Genomic DNA, 23,273 nt, shown 5'->3' with positions numbered 1-23,273 from the left:
GTTGGCTGCTGAGGTGGGAGGCCTGGGGGAAGAACGGGATCATTTATTTCAATATTGAAATCGCCAAGAATGGGGGTTCCCTGGCGGCTTGGTGGGTTAAGGATCCGGTGTTGTCACTGCTGTGGCATGGATTTGCTACCTGGCCCCGGGAACTTCCGCCTGCTACAGGTGAGGGGCCCCCCCCCCAAAGAAAAAGAAATCACCAAAAATGATGACAAGGTAATGGTAAAGCCAATGACCTTCTTCAAATAAATGGGAGTGAGCCAGTGTGTCCATAAAATAAATCCACTCATTCAACAACTATCTGAGCCCCTATTATGTGCCAGGCACTGTGCTAGGCTCTAGAAGTGGTATTGCTGGACGACTGCCCCATTCTGGGGGAGGATGTCTTATGGCAAAACAGCTCGCAGCTGCCATTTGAGGAGGGTCCATGTCTAATGCTGCCTTTATTCTCAAAGCCCCCTCCTCACTTCATCTAGTGTATTACTAGATACACACTGGCCCAATCTATACTTGCTAAATAAATACTTTAGTGAACGTAAACACACCGAACCAATAGCCTAACACTACTAATATCTTAAGATGGTAATCAATACGCTCCCGGTAAAAAGCACTGAAGTGATATGCAAATTATTACCCCCGTCCATAATTTCCTAAGAATTGCCTGAAAACCAAAGCTTCTCTTATTTAAAGGCAATTTTTAGTATCATTTTTTTGTCTTTTGTCCTTTTAGGGCCGCACCTGTGGCAGATGGGGGTTCCCAGGCCAGGGGTCAAACTGGAGCTCCAGCTGCCGGCCGACGCTCCAGGCACAGCAACTCGGAATCCGAGTCACCTCTGCGACCTACACCACAGCTCACGGCAACGCCGGATCCTTAACCCACTGAGGTCAGGGATTGAACCCTCAACCTCACGGCTCCTAGTCAGATTTGTTTCCGCTGTGCCACAACGGGAACTCCCTAATTTTTTATTTATTTTTTAATTTTTTTGTCTTTTTGCTATTTCTTGAGCCGTTCCCACGGCATATGGAGGTTCCCAGGCTAGGGATTGAATCGGAGCTGTAGCCACCGGCCTCAGCCAGAGCCACAGCAACGGGGGATCCGAGCCGCATCTGCAACCTACACCACAGCTCACGGCAACGCCGGATCGTTAACCCACTGAGCAAGGGCAGGGACCGAACCCGCAACCTCATGGTTCCTAGTCGGATTCGTTAACCACTTCGCCACGGCGGGAACCCCCCTAATTTTTAAATAAAGAATGAGCTCAAGCTATCACATTTTCAGACTTTTTAAAAATTAAGTATGCATTTATTCATTATGTAAACATTTTTTGAATTTTTGACATGTGCAACAATGTGTTGGGAACCTTTTACAAGATATAAAAGAATTTTAGATATCTATTCTTGTGCAGTTTATATTAGAGCTTGGATTTTCTTCCTCTTTTTTTGAACTGAGGAATTATTATTATTATTATTATTATTATTTTAATAGTTATTTCCCCAATATTTTCAAACTTTTAAGTGAGACATATAGTTGAGTCTAGAAATTTTTACATTCAACTGTTGCAGGTTTATCATTATTATTGTCTAATTTTTATGAAAAAGCTGGAAATGGCAAATCAATAAATGCTTTCTTCTTAGATCTTGACTCTTCCAACATTATCAGTGCTATTTCAGCTGCTGCTTTCTTTATCTAGCCTGAAAGCACTACGGACAACTAGAACATAAACACAAGCCCATCTGCAGAGGCTATGTGAGCGTATGGTATAGGGCATTACTGTAACATCAGTATCCTCTTGATTCCAAATGAACAGATCTGAACACCTAAAACGAAACTTTAAACTATTAAGTGTTTCTCTCAAGCCATCAATCGCTCAGATAATCCCAAGAATTTAGGCGATTTGCAGTACCAAATCATGATTTTAGAAAGGAATAATTTTAACATTTTTTTCTCACATCAGGTTGTATTTCACTTAGAGAGATATGAAGAAAGTCAGATAAATGAAGTGTGGTAAGAAGCAAAAATAACTTGAGCCAAAGGATTTTAAATGAAGAGAAGTGACTGTCTTAAAAAAAAAAAAAAAAGCATGCAGTTTATAAATCTGAGACTTACTCAGTAAGGAAAAAGCAATGGATAAGCATACTGACAAATACTCACAAAGGGCAGATTTATAAGCTTTCTACTTGGCTTCTATAGCCAGGGCGTTGCTCAAACTAATTAAGAGTGCTTCTCCACATTGAGAAAGGTGTATTCAGAAAATGAGCTAACTCCCACCTTTTCTCCAAGCCTCAGAATCACCAAAAAAATTTATAGCAGGAAAAGATTCCACTCTAAAAAGGAAGAAGTTGTGGCTTCCAAATGGGCCAGATTTGGCAACCTGCTTTTAGGAGCCCAGAGTTATCATTACTTGGGAAGGAAAAGAGATCCTTGGAACAAATCGATCCAATTTTGCTGTTAAGTTTCTTTTGCAGAAAGCAGTAGATTTCAAAGATTTCATGAACATTGGCAAGACCAGTAGTATTCTTACCTTCTAACATGGAGTTTCAATACATTAACTGATATTTCTATAAAGGAGAGTCTTAGGGAGCTGTGCTTGTAGGAACTGCCAGGTAACTGTTAAGCACTGCTGTGCTTATAATCCACCCCCCCCATTTTCATTGTCTTTTGATAATAGGATGTGCTGTTGCTTCACAGTAAATTCCCTTCTCAGGACCAACAGAACCTGATTACTTAGAAAACAGGTGTGTGTGCTTCATGACTCTTAGTATCTACTCATCAACATCACCTCATAAGTTAGTCACGATTTTATAGTCCCTTGTGACTTTCGCTTCCAGGGTGCTGATATAAAAAAGGCTAAGTATTTGATATCAACCAAATTCATGAACAGGGGAAAAGACGTTAGAATGAGAACACCCTCCCTTTAATAGCCTTAGAGCTGGGGAGTTCCTGTTGTGATGTGGCGGAAATGAATCCGACTAAGAACCATGAGGTTGTGGATTCGACCCCTGGCCTCGCTCAGTGGGTTATAAGGATCGGTGTTGCTATGAGCTGTGTCGTATAGGTTGTAGATGTGGCTTGGATCCTGCATTGCTGTGGCTGTGATGTAGGCCGGCAGCTACAGCTCCTATTAGAACCCCAGCCTGGGAACCTCCATATGCCGAGTGCAGCCCTAAAAGGCAAAAAAATAAATAAATAAATAAAAAGCCTCCATTTGTGTGTGGAAGATAAAGCATTCTTTCCCTTTCATTTAGAAAACCAATAAATTCCCCAATGAGTTGTGGTAAAATACAATAAATATGGTGTTTAAATGCTTCTGGTTTATCTTTAAAGGGTTTGCAACTTTTCTGTTTTAACTTTCTTCACTTTTTTTTTTTTTTTTTTGTTACTGGTTTATCCCTGTGAGAAGCCTAAAGACTTTTAATAGATGCCAGACGTCAACTGAAAAGTTCTCAGCGAGCGGGCTTGAAGCACAAAAGCTCTTTTCTGTCTAAAGAGGGTCACGATTACAGTGAGAGACAGTACAATGAAAAAGCACCAACGCAGTTTATTTTAATTCTTCTAATTTATGAGAATAACATCTTAACACTACATGAGAAGTCAGTTCATCAATACTGAATTTGGAAAGCACAATCAAAAAAGACCCGATTTCTTTTTACTGGGACTATACAACTTAGCCTAGTACTAGGTACTATGAATCTAGAACAAAATCAAAAACAAAAAACTGAAATAGACATGACAAAAGTTCTTAAACGCCAAGGGATTCATGAACCTCCCCAAACTGTATACAAAAGCTTGTGTAGTGTGTGCATACATTTTCTGGGGAAAGGTCCTGTAACTTTAATCAACTTCTAGAGGGGTCCAAACAGTACACAGCAGAATTCTCATCTGCTCTCTGTATTTTCAATAATGGAAGCTGTGGATCTTGGGAGGTTCACTTTTGCACACTGAAAAGTCAATTTTCATGGGAAGAGGGTAGAAGAGAAAAAGAAAAGTAACCTATGAAAACCGGGCAGGGAAAAACTCCAAAGAAGCAACATACTCTGGTTTAGAGAAGGGAACTGGAGACCTCAGCAGGACCATAAGCTGGAAGCAAGGCGACACCTACAGGGACTTTCTGAGTCCTTAGAAAAACCAAACTTTAGTATGAATAAAGCAACAGCAAGAATTAGAAATGCAATTTAACTCAAGTCCAGTTTTCAGTTTCTGCATATTAACAACTTATTTTTTTATTTTTGAATTATCACAAACTTCAATCAGAATACTTTAAAAAATATTATTCTGCATGCATTTAACAAATATGACAAAGGACAGAGTATCCAGTTTACTTGCATTACGCTATGAAGTTTAAACTGAACAGCCAATTGACAGGTATTTAAAATCATTAAGTACAAGTAACAATGAAAACGCCACTGCATTGATCTGATGGCATCCTACCACTATGCACACGTTCATGTAACTCTACTAGCAATTACCCTGGAGCAGAGGCAAAATGCAGATGGAGCGGGTCTCCCTAAAAAGCAACTTCAAGGGATTAAATATCATCGTCGTCGTCGTCGTCGTCGTCGTCGTCACTGCTGAGGACAAAGCTGCTGCCTGTGGACAGGGGCCCTTCCTCCTTAACATCCCCTAAGCCACCCACAGTCCCTCGCTCGTCAGAATCTTCGAACAGCTTATCACTAGAATCGTCATCAAACAACTTCTCGTTGGAATCGTCGTCTTGGAACATCCTGTCATCTGTGTCTTCACCCTCCTTGGCATCTACGTCTTCCTCGTCGTCTTTTCCGTCTGAATCTTCAAACACCTTTTCATCCGCGTCGTCGTCTTCGTCCCTTTCATCAGCATCTTCTGGCCCCTTTTCTTCGGCATCCTCTTCGTCCTCCTTTTCGTCCGACTCATCGTCGAACACTTTTTCATACGCATCCTCCTCCTCTTCCTTCTCCTCGGACTCTTCGTCCAACTCTTTCTCGGAGTCTTCCTCATCGAACACCTTGCCGGAGCTGTCGTCTCCGAGCTCGGACTTTTCTGAGTCATTGTCCTCCGGCTCTCTGCCAGGAGCGGCTTCCTTCGGTCCCCCGTCGGAGGCGCCGTCCTCAACGCCCTGCCCCAGGCCGTTCTCGCCCGAGCCGGCCTCACGCTGCGGGTCCGGGTCCGGGTCCGGGTCCGAGCAGCGGTCTTCGGACTCGCGCTCCGAGTCGCCGCCGCCGTCTGCGGCCGCCTCCGGCTCAGGCTCCCCGCCCGGGCCCTCCGCCTCCGGCTCCCTCTCCAGGCCGTTCTCTTCGGGGGCCGTTTTGAGCCTCTTCGTTCTGGATTCTCGTCCGGAGCCGTTCTCCTTGGCCTCCTGGGCCGGAGGGGCCCCTCCGGCCCTTTCCCGGCGCCGCCCTCCGCGCCCGCGGGGCAGCCCGCCTCCCGCTCCCTCGGGGGGCGGCCTTCTCCAGCCTCCTTGTCAGGGCCACTTTCTTTAGCGTCTGTTCCCGAAGCGGCTTCTTCAGCTTCACCCCCATCTTCTGGCTTTTCAAACTTCTTTGCATCTACAGCTTCTTCCAACGCCTGCTCAGTCGCGGCTTCTGGAACATTCGCTCCAGGTGCGCCAGGGCGCTGTGAGAAATGCCTGGCTCTCGAAGGCCCGGCCCTTTCGGGAGCACAGGCAGCAGCGGCGGCGGCCCGAGGAGGGCCGCTGTTGGCCTCGGGGGCGTTGAGGAAAGCCTCCCAGCCCCGCAGCCTCTCCTCCCTTTCTCTCGTGCTCTCCTCCACCTGTGTGCACACACGGAAACCGCTGTTACCTTACGGACCGAGGGATGGGTTAGGCAAAGAGAAGCAACAGTGTCTCTGAGCAATCCAACTGCCGTCGAAAGCACCTGGTTTTATATGGCATCCCGTTTAGGAAATTAAAGCAATTCCCAATCTTCAGTTTCCAAAACTCTCCATCTTGATTTACTAGAGTTGACCTTAAGAGCATTTAAATAAATGCCCAATCCCAGAACACTGCAGAAACGTCTCATCAACTAAAAAAGTTAATAACTGAATGCTGCCTGTACTTTACAACCCAGAAAGGAAGAGAAACGCTTTGGTTTAATGGGTTCTTTTCTTATTGCCATTTTTAGCAAGCCCTAAGATTTCAGACTTATAAACTGAAAGACTCAAACATTTTGCTGTCTACACTCTGAACGTAAAGAGTTATTTAAAAGAAGCACTGTTGGAGTTCCCGTCGTGGCGCAGTGGTTAACGAATCCGACTAGGGACCATGAGGTGGTGGGTTCGGTCCCTGCCCTTGCTCAGTGGGTTAATGATCCGGCGTTGCTGTGAGCTGTGGTATAGGTTGCAGATGCAGCTCGGATCTGGCATTGCTGTGGCTCTGGCGTAGGCTGGTGGCTACAGCCCTGATTCGACCCCTAGCCTGGGAACCTCCATATGCCACGAGTGCAGCCCTAGAAAAAGGCAAAACAAAAAAATAAAAGAAGCACTGAGACATTAAAGAGATTAAAGAGAACCCAAAACTTATGTGAAAAACTGCTAGAACAGTATTTGTTGGAAATGAAACAATTCATGTGCCCGTGACAGTTGCAGAGCTCACCTGATAATCTGTAGTCCCATCCCACGCCTCGGCAGTGATCTGACGGCCACCAAACCACCTCCCATCAAGGGTCTGAATACAATAATCAGCTTCCTCCGGCTCCCTAAAGGACACAGAGGCCACGCCATCCGGGTGTCTCTACAAAGATAGGAACAGAAAAAGGAATGAATGGAGAGATTTAAAGTGAGACATACACATGCGACAAAGTAGGTAAGTAGCATTCTTTCTGATCATTTGAGCTAAAGATTTTAAGTATGAAGTCTTTCTTCCCTTTCATTCCAGCCAGTGACGTGCAGCTAGCTGCTTCATTAGCTTATTAACCTCGGCTAGCAAAAACCAGGCCTGATATCCTTGCAAGTGTTTCTGTTGATAACACTGTCTGATGAGAGGCAAAACAGTATGGTCATTGAGAATGTGGGCTCTGAAGTTGAAGAGCCCTGGGATTAAATCCTGGCTCTGCCACCGACCTTGGGCAAGGTGCTCAATCTCTAAATTTCCTTATCTGGGAAATGGGTAAATAAATAAAATGGGTAAAATAGCACCTATCTACCCCAGAAGACTGTGAGGATTCAATGAGACAACAGGTCAAGTAGCTGTAGGTCATGCCATCAATAAATGGTGACTCTTAATTATGCGTCAATTTTGGATGTAAAAAAAAGGTGAGAAGGGGAACACAGGGGAGAGTCTTTTTCTTGATTGTTCTTCTCCAAATATGTGAGAGGAACTAACAAAGAAGGGGAAATGTGGGCAAATGGGGAACCATAAGCTCTTGTACACATTTCTTGAACTTTCTTTCACCTGATTATATACTCCAGAGTGATGAGCAAGGAAAATAACCAAGGCATACCGAGTCTATCAAAGCCTTGGCCTGTCATCCACGTTCATCTAATTATACCGTGTAATACCGCTAACAGATAATCACCAGATAACAGACCTACTATATAAAAACATGAATCTAACAGTTGAGGCCATACTGACATTTGTTAATAACTTACTAAAATGGAAGAAAGGTGCTTTAGGAATCATTTGTCCAAGCCATGAACTTACATCAAAGAGAAGGAGCTTCCTAATTTGTCCAAACTTTGAACACTCTACTCGAAGGTCTTCTCTGATCTCATTCAGCACCAGTGGATCATCCTACAAAAACACACTTGATTAAAACCAGTTTGCCCCCTTCTTTAAGTATAAATGCTGAGAATCAAATTTCTTACTTTGGCAAACCAACAAATAAAAAAAGGGATTTGCTTAAGGTTAGCTATGTTTGTCTGCACTCTACAAAATTTAAAAAAAATCAAATTCAAATGAAGTTAGACTACCACGGCTGCTGCTACTACAGGTCTGCCCTGCTTTGAGCCGGGGAATGGACAGCCACGGGAGGCAGCAGCAGGCGTCACAGTGGCAGAGGAGAGGGAAGGGAAGGAAGTGTCCGTGGAACTCGACACAGCAGCAGCTGTAAAGGCAGGAGAAGGCCTGCGGCCCACAGGAAGTCAGAGGTTGCGAATTCCTCGGTTCTGCACGCACACCACACTGACTGTCCCGATGAGAATCCTCTGCTTTGTGTTTTGTGTGGTTTCCCATTTACAGAACGTGATGGGGAGAGGTACACCTTCATTGATGAAGTGTTCTAAGATTATTCTTTGTGCTTCCAAGACTCTATTTTAACTCCCGGAGTAAACCTCCCTTATAAGGATCCCTATTCCTCTTGCCTCCTACCACCCTGCAACAGGACCACACCGACAGGGAGCTGCTGTTAAGCACACAATGAAATAGGTTCTCAGCTGGGGCTTTCCTGCAACTATGAGTCTATGAAGAACACATAGAGTCTCCCCCTCTACCCACAGCATGTGGAAGTTCCCAAGCTGGGGACTGAACCTGCACTGCTGCAGAGACAATGCTGGATCCCTAACCTGCTGCGCCACAGCGGGAACTCTGACTTACACTTTTTAGGAAGCATTTGAATTCATCTATTCACAGGCTTCTCTTTTCCTCACCAACTAAAGAGGAACAGGAAAAATGACAAGTGGCCTTTCCTTCCTAAGGTTCTATCAAAAAGCAAAAACAAACAACTGGTAGGCAGTTAATGAAATCAAACAAAAAAATCAAAAATATAAAATCCTATAAATCTGAGGCTTCTAAAACTATAGCAGGCAGGACTCTGGACTTCTCCCACTTATATGATCTAACTTTGGAGAATATGCCAAATTATTTTATACCGAATTCTCAGACCGGAGAGGAATGAGGAATGGAGCATAGGAGTCATTTGGTAAAGTTATGCGGTGGCTTTTATGAGTGGGGGGGAAGCTCCTATCAGATTGTGTGCTTTCCGCAGGCAGGAATCTAGTTTGACTGATTTTTGATTCCCTCACAGAATACAGCACAGTCTCACATAATGAACAGTCAATAAAAGCTTTTTCAGAGTTTGATAAACTGTCCCTAATACTTCCTTCCATTTTATTTACCAAGGGAAATCAGGATTACATTAGAAACAGACACAAATTATTTCAAAATATTTGATAAATGTCAGTGTGCTTTCATTGTAGGGGGAAGGAGCATTATCTTCTTTCATTTCTTTATCAAGTCTCAGTGGCTTTCCTACAAGGATATAAAATTTTAGCCAGTATTCCCCAACCACTGTTTTCATTTTTACCAGCTTCAAAAACAAATGTATGCTACATACCATGAGGCTTAAAGACAGTAACTCCTTCCTCTGGGAAAGACCTTTAACCAAGCTAAGCATGAATTTTTTTTTTTTTTTTTTTTTTTTGCTTCTTAGGGCCACACCTACATCATGTGGAAGTTAACTGGCTAGGGGCTGAACTGGAGCTGTAGCTGCCACAGTCACAGCAACATGGGATCTGAGCCGCGTCTGTGACCTACACCACAGCTCATGGCAACGCTGGATCCTCAACCCACTGAGCAAGGCCAGGGATCCAACTTGCATCCTCATGGATACTACCGCTGAGCCACAGTGGGAACTTCCAGAATGAAAGTTTTTTAAAGACAACACTTTGCAAGCAATAGACCTAAGACTAAACTCAGACTGATACACTGAAACCTTCTGCCGTCATTGTTCAGAATTTTTTTTCCAGAGTGGTGTTTTATTTTCCCAGGAACAAACCATTATTTCTCATTCCTTTCCAATCTAAACTTGCACTGTCCAAGACAGTAGCCACTAACCACACGTGGCTATGGAGCACCTGAAATGTGGCTGGTCCAAACTGAGGTGCGCTGCAGGTGTGAAATAAACACTGGAGTTTGAAATTTTTGTCCTTCACTGGACAGCACTAGCACACACAGTGAGAAACCTACCTGTACATCTGAGTTTTGGTTCTTCATCTCTTGGTATTCATATTTGCCAGGCATGAATTTTTAAACAAGGCTTTGAATTAAATACTGAAACCCCCCTAAAGTTACATTTAAAATATTAGCCTTCATTGTTGACCCTGATACCAAAGAGTATTTTTAGGTGTTTTGATTCTAATACCACTCAACTGTTTAAAATAAAAATACACACGCATACCTTGGAGACATCACAGGCTTGGTTCCAGACTAGCGCAATAAAGCAAATATCGCAAGAAAGCACGTGGCGAAATTTTTTTGGCTTTCCAGTTATGTTGACATTATACTGTAGTCTATTGAGTGTGCAACAGCATTAATCTAAAAAAAGTCTCAATTAAAAAATACTTCATTGCGGAGTTCCCGTCGTGGCTCAGTGGTTAACGAATCCGACTAGGAACCATGAGGCTGCAGGTTCGATCCCTGGCCTCGCTAGTGGGTTAAGGATCTGGCATTGCCGTGAGCTGTGGTGTAGGTCGAAGATGCAGCTCGGATCTGGTGTTGCTGTGGCTCTGGCACAGGCCGGCAACAATAGCTCCGATGAGACCCCTAGCCTGGGAATCTCCATATGCCACAGATGCGGCCCTCAAAGAAAAGACAAAAGACAAAACAAACAAACAAAAAAACCCAAAAAACTTCATTGCTAAAAAATGCAAACCTGAGCCTTGAGCAAATCAGCCTTCAGCAAGTCACAGGAATAACACCAAAGATCACTGATCACAAATCACCAGAGCAAATATAATAATGATGAAAAAGCTTGAACTATTGCGACTATTACCAAAACGTGACACAGAGAAATGGAAGTGAACAAATGCTATTTGAAAAATGGCACAGACTTGCTCTACACAGGGGAGCCATGAAGCTTCGATATATATATATATATATTTTTTTAAAAGACAGTACCTGCAAAGTGCAGTAAAGTGAAGCACAATAAAACAAAGTATGCCTGTGTCTGTATTTCATCTCCCTAAATCTGATTTCTTTCTGATACCCAGGGTAACCTGAAAATTCAGTCTTTATTTTCCACTACAAAGCTCTATGCTGAAGTCTATTCTTCAGATTCATATGAAATCTTCAGAGAAATCAAACACTCCCCCAAAACATCCAATGAATGCAGTTTTCCTGTTGAACACCTCTATCCAGAGCTATATTCTGTCCATACCAGCGCTAACAGAACGTCCCATGGCGATAGCAATGAATAGCTCCATTGTCCAATACAGTAGCTACCAGCCACATGTGGCTAGTACAAGCGCAAAACTGAAGTTTTTGTTTTAATTAAATTTAAATAACCACATGTGGCTAGAGTCTCACGTACTGGACAGTCTACTACAGTAGACAGGTCTACACTGATACGCCTTCAGGTTCAAACCCGGACAGAGCAAAAAAAACAAGAATTGGTGACAGGGTCTCATCAAGCTCGTCAGACCACACAAGACCTGGCAAATGGGCAACAAGAATGGCACCTGTGAACTCTGCAGCCCATCACTGCCCTCCCAGCCTTTGTGGCATAACTGCAAACTTTCCTTCATTTTCAGAGATGCTAAAGAGGAAATGTTTTATTCATTGAGTGAACGAAAAGACTCTACTTATGAGTAAAAGGGGTTTCATTCAATCATTCTTTCACTTTTTCGTATAAATATTGAGGGCCTATTAATACATATTGAGAGCCTACTGTAGGCCAAGCATGATCTGAAGCACTGGGAATATAACTGCAAATCAGGTAGACAGAGCCCTTGGCCTCATGGAACTCACATTCTAGCTATGAGTAAAATAAAATAGGGTAATATAAAGGCTCTATTAACTCCAAAGTATAATCTATACTAAACCAATATAGGAGTTTTTTTTTAGACAAAAAGAATTTACAAGCATGGGTGTTCCTGTCATGGCTCGGTGGTTAATGAACCCGACTAGAATCCATGAGGACGCAGGTTCAAGCCCTGGCCTTGCTCAGTGGGTTGAGTGTATCCAGTGTTGCCGTGAGCTGTGGTGTAGGTTGTAGACACAGCTCGAATCCCACATTGCTGTGGCTGTGGTGTAGGCTGGCAGCTATAGCTCCCATTCGACCCCTGGCCTGGGAACCTCCATATGCCATGGGTGCGGCCCTAAAAAGACAAAAAAAAAAAAAAAAAAAAAAGGAATTTACAAGCATGAAACTTAGAAATATTTACTGGAGGGGAGTTCCCATAGTGGCGCAGTGGTTAACGAATCCGACTAGGAACCATGAGGTTGCGGGTTCGGTCCCTGCCCTTGCTCAGTGGGTTAACGATCCGGGGTTGCTGTGAGCTGTGGTGTAGGTCGCAGACGCAGCTCGGATCCCGCGTTGCTGTGGCTCTGGCGTAGGCTGGAGGCTACAGCTCCGATTTGACCCCTAGCCTGGGAACCTCCACATGCCGCGGGAGCAGCCCTAGAAAAGGCAAAAAAAAAAAGACAAAAATATTTACTGGAGGGAAATTGCAGGGGTCAAGAAAGAATAAATTAAGTCTGCTAAGGATGATAGCTAGACTTAGATTAGGTGTCTCGATGAGCAGGTAGGAGGCAGTAGCAGGTCAAGGTAATTACACAACAGACTTGGATTTGCAGAAGTCCCAGATACTTAATGAATTAAGTTTGCATTTATATTCACCGTCAAGTGATAGGAGTATGGAATGCTATGAATCAAGGATCTCAAGTCACAGAAATTACTCAGTCACCTAATTAAAAATAACAATTATTTACCAGGGAAATAAAATTCTGAAGTTGTACCTACTAGGCTAGATACCAAGAACCATCTACGCATGCCTTTCAAAGCCCCATCCAACAGGGACAGCATTTCAAAAAGCATCTAGTGCACACGTGTCCATGTGTGTTTTTTCAACACCCTCCATTGTCCCTGGAGTCTAAAGTAGCTCGGCCATATTTCGAGATTCCTCAGGATTCTAGTCAGAAGAGACATCAATCATTACAAACAGACCACATGTACTCCCCCAATGGCGTCGAAAGATGCGGGGATGCCACGCGTGCACAGGAAACGTATCACATCACTATTAGATATGAAGTTCCGCAGGCCATTCGGGGGCCCTCTCTGAGGGGCTTGAACGATACTGCCATGCTGATTCTGTTTAAACGCACAAAAGGAGCAAGAGTGGGCTCTGGCTGCCGCTAGACCATTTGTAAACCTAGAATTTTACATTATGAACATTTTTCTCTTATGTGTAACTCGTTATCATTAACTTTAGAATCCAAGAAGAGAATAAAGAATTGTTCTTCCATGAATGATCTCATCAGCCTATGGGAAACACCGAGATGAGAACAAGAGGCGGAATGCCACACAACCACACAACGTACCCTGTGGCAATTTGCATTCCTTAACCCTCACTTGCAGCTCTTCCTCCTTTATCTGCTTTGATTTGCTGTTCCTGGAAGCTTTCAGGGACATTAGGTATTATAAAGTCCTCTTAATAGCCACTACAGAGTTTTGTAAAAATTAGGTCTTGAAAAAAACAAACAAAAACCCAACCTCCGCGACTTAAATGTCAGGGGCTGTAGTTCATTAACCCAAGGCTCTTGAGGATCAAACTTTTAGGACTAAGGTGAAGTTTTCATTTCCAAGTGGGAAACTGGTCCGCTTCACCAAAATCAGCCTGTATTGTTGAACTGCACTCAAAAGCCACAGGCAAGTCCCATAAGTCTTTTAAAGATTAGATTTTTAATCACTTCCCATACCAAGTAGCTGCGTTTGTGGCCACAGTAAGAGTATATTAAACAGGCTTATCTGGGATACAATGAAAAGAGGACAGGGCTAAACCTGGGAAAATCCGAAGCCTTCGACTGATTCTTAGCTCTCTTTTCCTACTTCGACGACTACTGAAGTGTGCAAGATGTGACATGAGAAAGACGAGGCGAGGCGAGCTCCGGGCTCCCTTGAAAGAAAGCGTATCTATGTTTCCGCCAGTAAGAATACTGCTTCCTACCTCAAAATCCATAGGATGAAACATATTTTTGATGATGACAACTCGCTCATGGCGCATTCGGGATGGGCCTGCTCTTCTCTCAGGTCTCCAGTCCAACTGCCTGACGAGACAAAGCAGGAACAAGAAGCTGTGAATTTTGTTTCAGACTCGGAGAGAAGGAAAAATGAGCTATTAACATAATTCTTCATTGGGTATTTAATAATGATAATTAGTTGATTCCTGAACAACAATGTATATTTAAGTCACAGTTCCATTAGAACTTTCCGAAATGAAAATAACGGGCAGGTGAAACGCAGATCCAGCATCTGAAACGTCCGGAATATGAATTTTTTTCAGAACTGCTGTCTGATTATAAACATCCCAATGAGACTCCTGAAAAACTGCTAATTATTTAGCATCTATGACTATCTACCTCTACTTGGAAGCCAAGAAAATGTGCAAATTGTACTGGTTTTTAGGCATTTTATGATTATAGAGAACAAACGGCATTGAAATATATAAAACTACTCACTCTGTTACAATCTTAAGTTTTACTGATTTTGTTTATAAAATTTCTAGGTATCTATTTTAACTATTCCTGTAAAAACTGTAGGCATCACAACTAAATGCTTTTATGATTATTTTATCATTAGTGTAAGTATAGTGTTACAAGTGTTATTAGGATTCACTGTTAAAAGTACTTATCATTTTGACTAATTTCTTTCTTTTTCTTTCTTTTTTTTTCCCCTCTTGTGGCCACCTGGCAGCATATGGAGTCCCCAGGCCAGGGATCAGATCTGAACCAGTTGTGACCTACACCACAGCTGCAGCAACGCTGGATCCTTTAACCTACCATGTCAGGCCAGGGATCAAACCTGCATCCTGGTGCTGCAGAGACCCCACCAATCCCATTGTGCCACAGCGGGAACTCTTAATTTCTTAAAATCAGTGTATTTCAAAAAAGCATGTTAAATAAATGCATTAATAGAAACTTGATGACATCATGTATATACTATATACAATCAGACACCGTATATGATAAAATGATAAAACCTATCATTCCTAATTTCTAACTTCTACTAACAAACCTGTATGTAAAAGTTTAGGTTCTGGTATAGCTGATTCCAACCCCCATGAAAAATGAACTGATGGCTCTGGTACATAAATATAAACCATCTTATTTAATCTGACATTCAACATTTTCCACAGAGATGGCTTTCTTATTTCATTTAAGCCTCCATTATATAAAAATGAACACCCCAGAAAATGAAAAACCCCACCACTGCTAAATCATCCTATTACACAGCGAGATGCTGATGATCTAATAAAATTGTTTAAAAATAATTTGTAGGCTATTTCATGGGACAAAATCAGGTGAAAAATATTAAAATATACTCTAGGATATTTATATGAAATTTTTCAAACAGGAAAAAAAAACAACACAAACTTTTGTTGCATAGACAGCTTTTTCTTGTAGTCTTTGCACTTCTTCTTCTTCTTTGAGGCATCATATTCCCCCTTCAGTTGAAACTTTGCCACCTCCACATGTAATTTGTAGCCTCTGATTTCATCTTCATCCAAAAGTTTTAATGCAAGATCCACAGATTCTCTCTTTATAAAGGGAAAATAAGATACAGTCAGTAAGTTACACATTGAAATGAAACTTCATGAAACTTAAGATGAATGATGACTATACATAACATTTTTCTTTCTTTTTACAGCTACACCTGAGGCACATGGAAGTTTCCAAGCTAGGGGTCGAATCTGAACACAGCCACGGCAACACCAGATCCAAGCTGTATCTGTGACCTATGCTGTAGCTGGCAGCAATGCCGGATCCTTAACCCACTGAGCGCGGCCAAGGATCGAACCCGCATTTTCAAAGAGACAACATTGGGTCCTTAACCAACTGAGCCACAATGGGAACTTCAAAATAAAGATTTAAATGTAACTACCTACACTGGAATAAAGAACTCTAGAATGCGTACTGGGAAACTTGCATTTAAGACGTAGCTGTCTCCAACCAGTTCTGTGAACCTAGGCAAGTTATTTAAGCTCCCTGAACCATAACTTCTTCATGTGTATAAACGGGAATGGAAACGGCTTCTTTGCAGGGTTCCTGACGAAATTAAATAAAAGGTTACAAAGGATAGCGACTGGCATACAGCAAGTGTTCAATGAGTGATACCATTACTAGAATAGTAGGTTTGCCTCTTGGAATCTCAATGAGGCAAATGGACTTGCATGATTTCTAGGGTATAGTCCAGTTTTAAAATTCTAAAAGGTTCTTAAAGACCAGATGACTCAAGGAACTGGGAATAGCACAGCCAGCCTTTAATTTTTTTGTTCACCAGTTAAAACGTAGAAATATAATGGGGAGAAGATGATTATCTGGCAGCTTGAGCATGACACACATTTGTGGATCCCGGGTCCCATACAAAGGGGGCAGCTGTCAGCCCCACACAGATTCAAAGATCTGAGGATCTGAGAACTCAAAAGGACAACTGAACTCAGCCACACAATCAAATATGGATCCTGGAACAATTAACTATATTCTTCTGGAATTCAATTTACTGGTTTGCCAATCTTGCACTTTTATCAGTCATAAGTTTTACATATGAAGGTTGTCAAAACCTCATTCTTCTCCTTGAATTCCTTTTTTCTTTTTAGGGCTGCACCCATGGCACATGAAAGTTCCCAGGCTAGGGGTCAAATTGGAGCTACAGCTGCTGGTCTATACCACGAACACAGCAATGCAGGATCTGAGCCGCATCTGCAACCTATATCATAGCTCACAGCAATGCCGGATCCTTAACCCACTGGGCGAGGACAGGGATCGAACGCGCACCCTCATGGATACTAGCTGGTTCATTACTGCTGAGCCACGACGGGAATGCCCTAAAAAAATTTTTTTTGTCTTTTTAGGGCCGCTCCAGTGGCATATCGAGGTTCCCAGGCTAGGGGTCTGATTGGTGCTGTAGCTGCCGGCCTACACCACAGCCACAGCAACTCGGGATCAGAGCCACATCTTCGGCCTACACCATAGCTCACAGCAATGCCAGATCCGCAACCCACTGAGTGAGGCCAGGGATCGAACCTGCAACCTCATGGTTCCTAGGATTCGTTTCCACTGTGCCACAACGAGAACTCCCCTAAAGATTTTAAAAGCCAATCAAACCTCCCAAGAATCCGTTCACAGAGTTTTAGTAATCCTTCAATAATTTACAGAGCACTCAATCTCCTTACACTTGAAACTTTCATAAATATCTCCCTTATAATGGTCATACTCGCATATGATCCCATCATGTTCAAGAACCAGGTCAAAAACCTATCTTCCCAAAAGCTGTCAGCTTAACCCTACATTGCTCGGATTTCCCTGAAACGTTGTATACTCGCAACACACGCACGATGTTGGTACTGTTGTTCTACCGCTTTGATTTTCCCTTGTAATTCTTTTCTGTTTCTATGGCAATGTACGTGCCATCACTGTCCCCATTTCTTTTGTACCCTGTGGTGAGGCATCATACAATGCTCTTAAGGTGATGGGTGTTTTGAAAATGATGGCTGCCTTTAACACGGAGCTTTCCCCTGTGCAACTCAAGGTACTGTGAACAAGGCTCTGCAAATTTCCGTTACTATCACTCTTCTCTTTCATTCAAAATACATTTCAAAGAAGCAAGCACAGGCTAAGTAAGCACAGGCTATCACCTCCTTTGTGGTCTAATTCAGGGGTCAGAAAACTTTTGTAAAGGGCTAATGAGTAAATACCTTAGGCTGTGTAGGCCACATGGTCTGTAGTTGCAACCATTTAACTCTGTTGTCGAAATGTGAAAGGAGTTACAGACAAATGTGTAAACGAATGAATGGGACCATGTTACTTTAAAACTTTATGTACAAAGACAGGCGATGGGCTGAAGTTTGCCAAACCCTGGTCTAACTCATTCCAAAGGCAAATAAAATGTTACTGCCTGTCTTTGCTTTGTGGATTTGTAGAATGGGTTCTGCACTGATTATGTGCATTTACTCCTAAAAGAATACTCACTGCAAAATCTCTTTAGGACAAAAGAGGCACTTTGGTCATAGGACTTACCTAATGCCTTGACCTGGTAACATATTTTCTCCGAAGAGAAAGTAATGATCTTACCAATATGATACATACAAGCACAACCTGAAATAACAGTTTCCTTCGCATCCTGTTTTGAATAGCTCTCGCTCTTGGTTGTCATCTATGCCAAATTACGGCCCTGGTTCCTGAGTTAAAAATGGAGATAGAAGAAATTTATTTGACTATATAACTAACCTTCAGGTAACAGCAGAGCCCGTCTCCTTTAAGATTTCCTTGATTATCTTTGTAAAGCTTGACCTTAAACTCTTCTGTTTGAGGATCTCTCATAATAATGCCGAACTTAGACATGAGCTGAATAAACTCATCCACTGTAATGTCTGGAGGCAAACCTGTAACATTAGGGGAAGAAAGATTACAGAGGCATCTACAGTAAAGAGCTTACTTAAGGAGTGTAGCAATTAGAATTCTATAACGTAGATGAGTACAATTTTGATTTTCTAAAATATAAGAATAACCCACATCTGGGAGTTCCCGTCATGGTTCCGTGGTTAACGAATCCGACTAGGAACCATGAGGTTGCAGGTTCGATCCCTGGCCTTGCTCAGTGGGTCAAGGACGTGGCATTGTCGTGAGCTGTGGTGGAGGTTGCAGATGCGGCTCGGATCCCGAATTGCTGTGGCTCTGGTGTAGGCCGGTGGCTACAGCTCTCATTAGACCCCTAGCCTGGGAACCTTCATATGCCATGGAAATGGCCCTAGAAAAGGCAAAAAGATAAAAAAAAAAAAAAGAAAAGAATATCCCATATCTATAGACTTGAGAAAATGTCATGTTTTAATGTATTCAAATACACATTACAATCATGCTTTATTTACACCTTGAATCAGTGAATCTGAAGGGCCAAACTGCTATGAGTTACCTAAAGCAGACAAAAAGGGTGGCATGCCAAGTTACATACCCTTAATTTTTCTTAGTTTTGTTCAAAAAAAACCCCCACATATTTCTCAATAATGCAAATGACTGAAAATGACACAATGATAAAAAGTAGAATTTAGAAAAACTAAAAACTACTCCGAAAAAAAAAATCTCAAAATAAAATATTTTCTACTCTAAATTTGGTTAAAAAGGTATACATACCAGACACATAAACATTTGTATTTCTGTCTTCTTCAACATGAAACCATCCTAAAAATCAAAATAAAATAAATAAATAAAACACATGAAAGAAAAGGTAAGAGTCCTATTATGAAACTCTGACAACATGGCAATTTCTCAAAACTTTCAGAAATGTTTTCTGACCCTTAGAACAAGGGTGACTAACTCAAATCGCCATCAGCTTTCAAAGCATTTGGATCTTTGGATAGATAACTAATTTCAGAACCCTGTCTGAAAAAAGATGGCTAGTTTTTCTTGTTTGTTTATGAATCTGATACTACCTTAAAAAACCCTCATCGTTATACTGATTTTAGACCTTGGCGTAAGTTGCTTCTGACTCCAATCTACTGTGTTAGACTTGGCCAAGCTGAAGCAAAATTGACTTGAGTTCAGTTTAATTAAACTCAAAAAATACAAAAAGGAGTTCCCGTTGTGGCTCAGTGGTTAATGAATCCAACTAGGAACCAGGAGATTGCAGGTTCGATCCCTGGCCTTGCTCAGTGGGTTAAGGATCTGGCGTTGCCCTGAGCTGTGGTGTAGGTCACAGACGCGGCTCGGATCCTGCGTTGCCGTGGCTCTGGCGTAGGCCAGTGGCTACAGCTCAGATTCGACCTCTAGCCTGGGAACCTCCATAGGCCACAGGTGTGGCCCTAGAAAAACACCAAAAGACCCAAAAAAAAAAAAAAAAAAGCTTAGGAACAGAACTTTATTTTTTTTTATTTTTTGTCTTTTTGCCTTTTCTTGAGCCACTCCTGTGGCATGTGGAGGTTCCCAGGCTAGGGGTCGAATTGGAGCTGTAGCCGCCAGCCTACACCACAGCCACAGCAACACGAGATCCAAGCTGAGTCTGCAACCTACAGCACAGCTCACGGCAACGCTGGATCCTTAACCCACAGAGCAAGGCCAGGGACTGAACCGGCAACCTCATGGTTCCTAGTTGGATTCGTTAACCACTGCACCACGACGGGAACTCCGAGGAACAGAACTTTAGATCATCTCATAATAATAGCACTATTTTGCAAAGGAAGAAACTGAGAATTGAACTGGATTAGATGCCCACAGGATAGTGTGAGAGCCAACATATGAACTTGAATAACAATAACAATAAAAAAGCCAATCTTATAATACTATCAAAGCTATTTTATAATTCTTCAAAAGTAACTATATACGCACACGCTCACATTTTTAATTTTTATACTCAGGTTTTGCAAGCTAAATCCACTTACCTGATTCAGCCTTTCTCTTTTCTCCTTTCTTTCTGGGATCACTGGGTTCAGGGGTTTTCCTTTGCGGAGGCTCCTCTGTGGTCCTAGCACTGACATCCTGGACACTTGCAGCAGAGCTAGACGCACCATCATTAGAAAAGCCGTAATTGGCCTGATATGTAGCAATGAAATCTTCAGTGATCTAAACAAGACATTTAGAATACACACACAGATATTCAAAAATGATTTCTTCCCAGAAAAAGTTTACACTGTGTTAAATAACAGCATATTCAGTTATGCAACCTAACATACAAATGTTTCTGTGGATGACAGTAATTAAAGCATACATGAAAGAACAGTCATCTTACATAGACAGTTGTGCATAAAGTGATAAAAAACTAAGACATAGATACTTGCATTATCAATACCAAAGTCTGAGATACTATAAAAGGCATTTTAAGTGATGTTGGCACCTTTTCCAGTTGTTTTGTTTATGAATTACTCTCTCTGCAATCTACTTGACTGAGGCTATAAATAAATATAACAAAGGAAGTACTAGATAACAATAAAACAGAAAAAAAACAATAGTCAACTAATAATCTAACAACAGAATCAAATTTTCTTTTACTATATGGATGAATAAAAGCATATGCACACTAAATATTTAAATACTTGTAGGCACAGAAATCCCAGAATAGAACTGTGATTTAGCATATAAAGAATGGGGCTAATAATGATAAAAACGAAATGCTTATTTTAACTCCATCACTAATTAAATCACATTATCGTCTTAATGTCAGAACAAACCCAACTGACTTCTATCCTCCTGGCTTTTGGGGGGGAAAAGCACAGTTGCACAATGAAAGAAATGTAGTTATATCTTCATACCAATCAATGTTAGGCATATGCAGGAATGAAGAAGATTTAAAAGTTCAAGGTTTGAAGAGGTATGGGCTTTCATAACATAAAAAGACAAAGCCACACATTAATCCATTATCAGACTACTGTTAAAGTGCTCAGAAGGCTGAAGAAACTGCACACTAGCGGGCACTACCATTACAAGAAGTCATACAGTAAGTTTAACGATTTGGACGGGTTGGAACATATACACAAATACGAAATGGGAAAGAAAAAAAGTTGAAATAAATAATTAACAAAAATAACACTCACATTACACAGTGGAGACAGTTTGTATCGGCGGCTTGCAAGTCAATTAGTCTGTGAGTAGTATCCTTTTTTCCCCACCCACATGAGACTGTGATTAACAGGGTACTTTTACCAAAAAGTTTACAGAACCAAGTTTACCATCAGTCATTTCACTTACAAGCTGAAATAAAGTACTTAACAACTTCTAAGTGCTCTAATTAAATATGCACAGATCTTTTCCATCCGCAGTCTGTGCACCTCTAGTCATATTCCTGTGGTGATATGATTCAAACATACATGTCCAGGGACAAAATTTAATAGAAAGTAAAAAGAGGCGCAAAGTTTAATCAGTAAAGATCTATCAACTGCGACTTCTTTCTGTCCCAAATCAGTAAGTTGCATTTTGCACACAGTACTTCAGCTAAATATCTGAATTCCTAGGATAAGTGAGGTTGGCTTCCTGAGATTAACAGCTACTAAATTTGCTCTTGGTGTTTTTTCCTCTTTGCAATAAAAAGCAGTCACCAATGCAATAACCAACTGTGACCTTCACAGATAAAATCAATCTCCCTAAAGATTTCGGTTCCTTTACACGTCGGTTCTGCTAGACACAACAAAAAGAAACGTCACTATCCAGAGGGGCTCTAACCCAGGAGCTCGGCAAAGAAAACGTGAAAGGAGCGCCACGCGAGGCTGGCCAGGAGGGACCGCTTTGCAGTGGCGCCCGCGCGACTCTTACCTTGGGGAACCAAGCCTTCTTGTCCAGGTCCCACTCGTACGGGGTGTCAGCCGGCTGCTGCCCGAAAGAATCGGTTTCTCCACCGGGATCTTTCTGGGTGTCGCCGTCCTTGGTGTCTCCGTACAATTCTTGCATTCGCAACTGCTCATCAAACTCATCATTCGCATCCAAGTTGTTGCCGCTCATGTTGCCGACTTAGCCCAGGGGCAGGGTCTGAGAGAGCTAAGAGGCCGAGCTGATGCTGGAGGGCAATAGAGAAAGAGAGGTCGGCCGCGCTCAACCCGCGCCCCACCGCCCCCCGGCCCGCCTCCCCGCGGCGCCCCAGCAGCCCCCGGGAAGTCGGGGCCGCTCGCTGGACGCGCCGCCCCCCGCTCCGCCCGCCCCCTGCGCGCGCGCGCGCGCCGCTGCTCCCCGCCCCGCCGCGCCACCGCCCACCTCGCTCGCCCCGCCGGGCCTCGCCGCCGCCGCCGCCGCCGCTCGATCCAGGGCGCGGCGGGAGCGCGCGCGCGCGCCACCGCCGCCGACCGGGTCTGAGGCGACTGCGGCTCCCGCGGCCACGTCCGGAAACCACTTGAAAACGAAGGCCCGCTCAGGCTGACGCAGTCGCCATTGTCGGAGCGTCGCGACGTCGCGGGTCGCGCCGACACGCCCCCAGTGGCGTCAACAGGCGTCGACGCGGCTCGGCGGCGTGGGGCTCCGGGGGCGGGGCAACGGGGGCTGCGCAGCTGCCCGCGGGGATGCCCACGTGGGTCGCCACGGCGCGGGCCCGCGTCGCCTCGGGGACTTTGGGCTCCGCGGGGGCCGCGGCGGGCCGCGGCGGGCCGGGGCCGGGCGGTAACCCGAACGCGTGGGACGTTTCCCACTCGGCCGGCGCCGGGGCGGGCGTCCGGGCGGCCGCCATCTTGGGGGAGTAGACGGGGCGGGCGGGCCAGGTCCGGCTGCGAGAAAAAGATGCGCCTCCTTCGCCCCAAAGCCCCTCCTCCGCGTGGAAACAGGGCTTTTACTTGTTTCGTTACGATTTTCGTACAAGAGGTGCCAGCTCTTGTTCATGTTTCTAGCCCGATCTCCTAGCCCGGGGTCTGGTGTCTAGTGCGTGTGTGGTGCGTGATTGAATGAAAGAATGCACGAAGG

General features: G+C 43.4%; 1 protein-coding gene across 1 annotated transcript; it reads right to left on the bottom strand.

Moving 5' to 3' along the window:
• HTATSF1 (HIV-1 Tat specific factor 1) lies at positions 3,513–22,776 on the bottom strand. Its single transcript, XM_021079891.1, is given in 11 exon segments — positions 3,513–5,348; positions 5,351–5,749; positions 6,570–6,707; positions 7,617–7,706; positions 13,856–13,955; positions 15,282–15,445; positions 18,135–18,289; positions 19,035–19,082; positions 20,279–20,459; positions 22,143–22,383; positions 22,578–22,776. Coding segments are annotated over 10 exon segments (2,280 nt in total). The 5' UTR covers positions 22,329–22,383; positions 22,578–22,776; the 3' UTR covers positions 3,513–4,529.

The sequence above is a fragment of the Sus scrofa genome, chromosome X (genome assembly GCF_000003025.6).
Source record: "Sus scrofa isolate TJ Tabasco breed Duroc chromosome X, Sscrofa11.1, whole genome shotgun sequence".
Classification (NCBI taxonomy): domain Eukaryota; kingdom Metazoa; phylum Chordata; class Mammalia; order Artiodactyla; family Suidae; genus Sus; species Sus scrofa.
The sequence above is the reverse complement of the archived record's forward strand: the minus strand, read 5'-3'. Positions and strand labels throughout refer to the sequence as shown.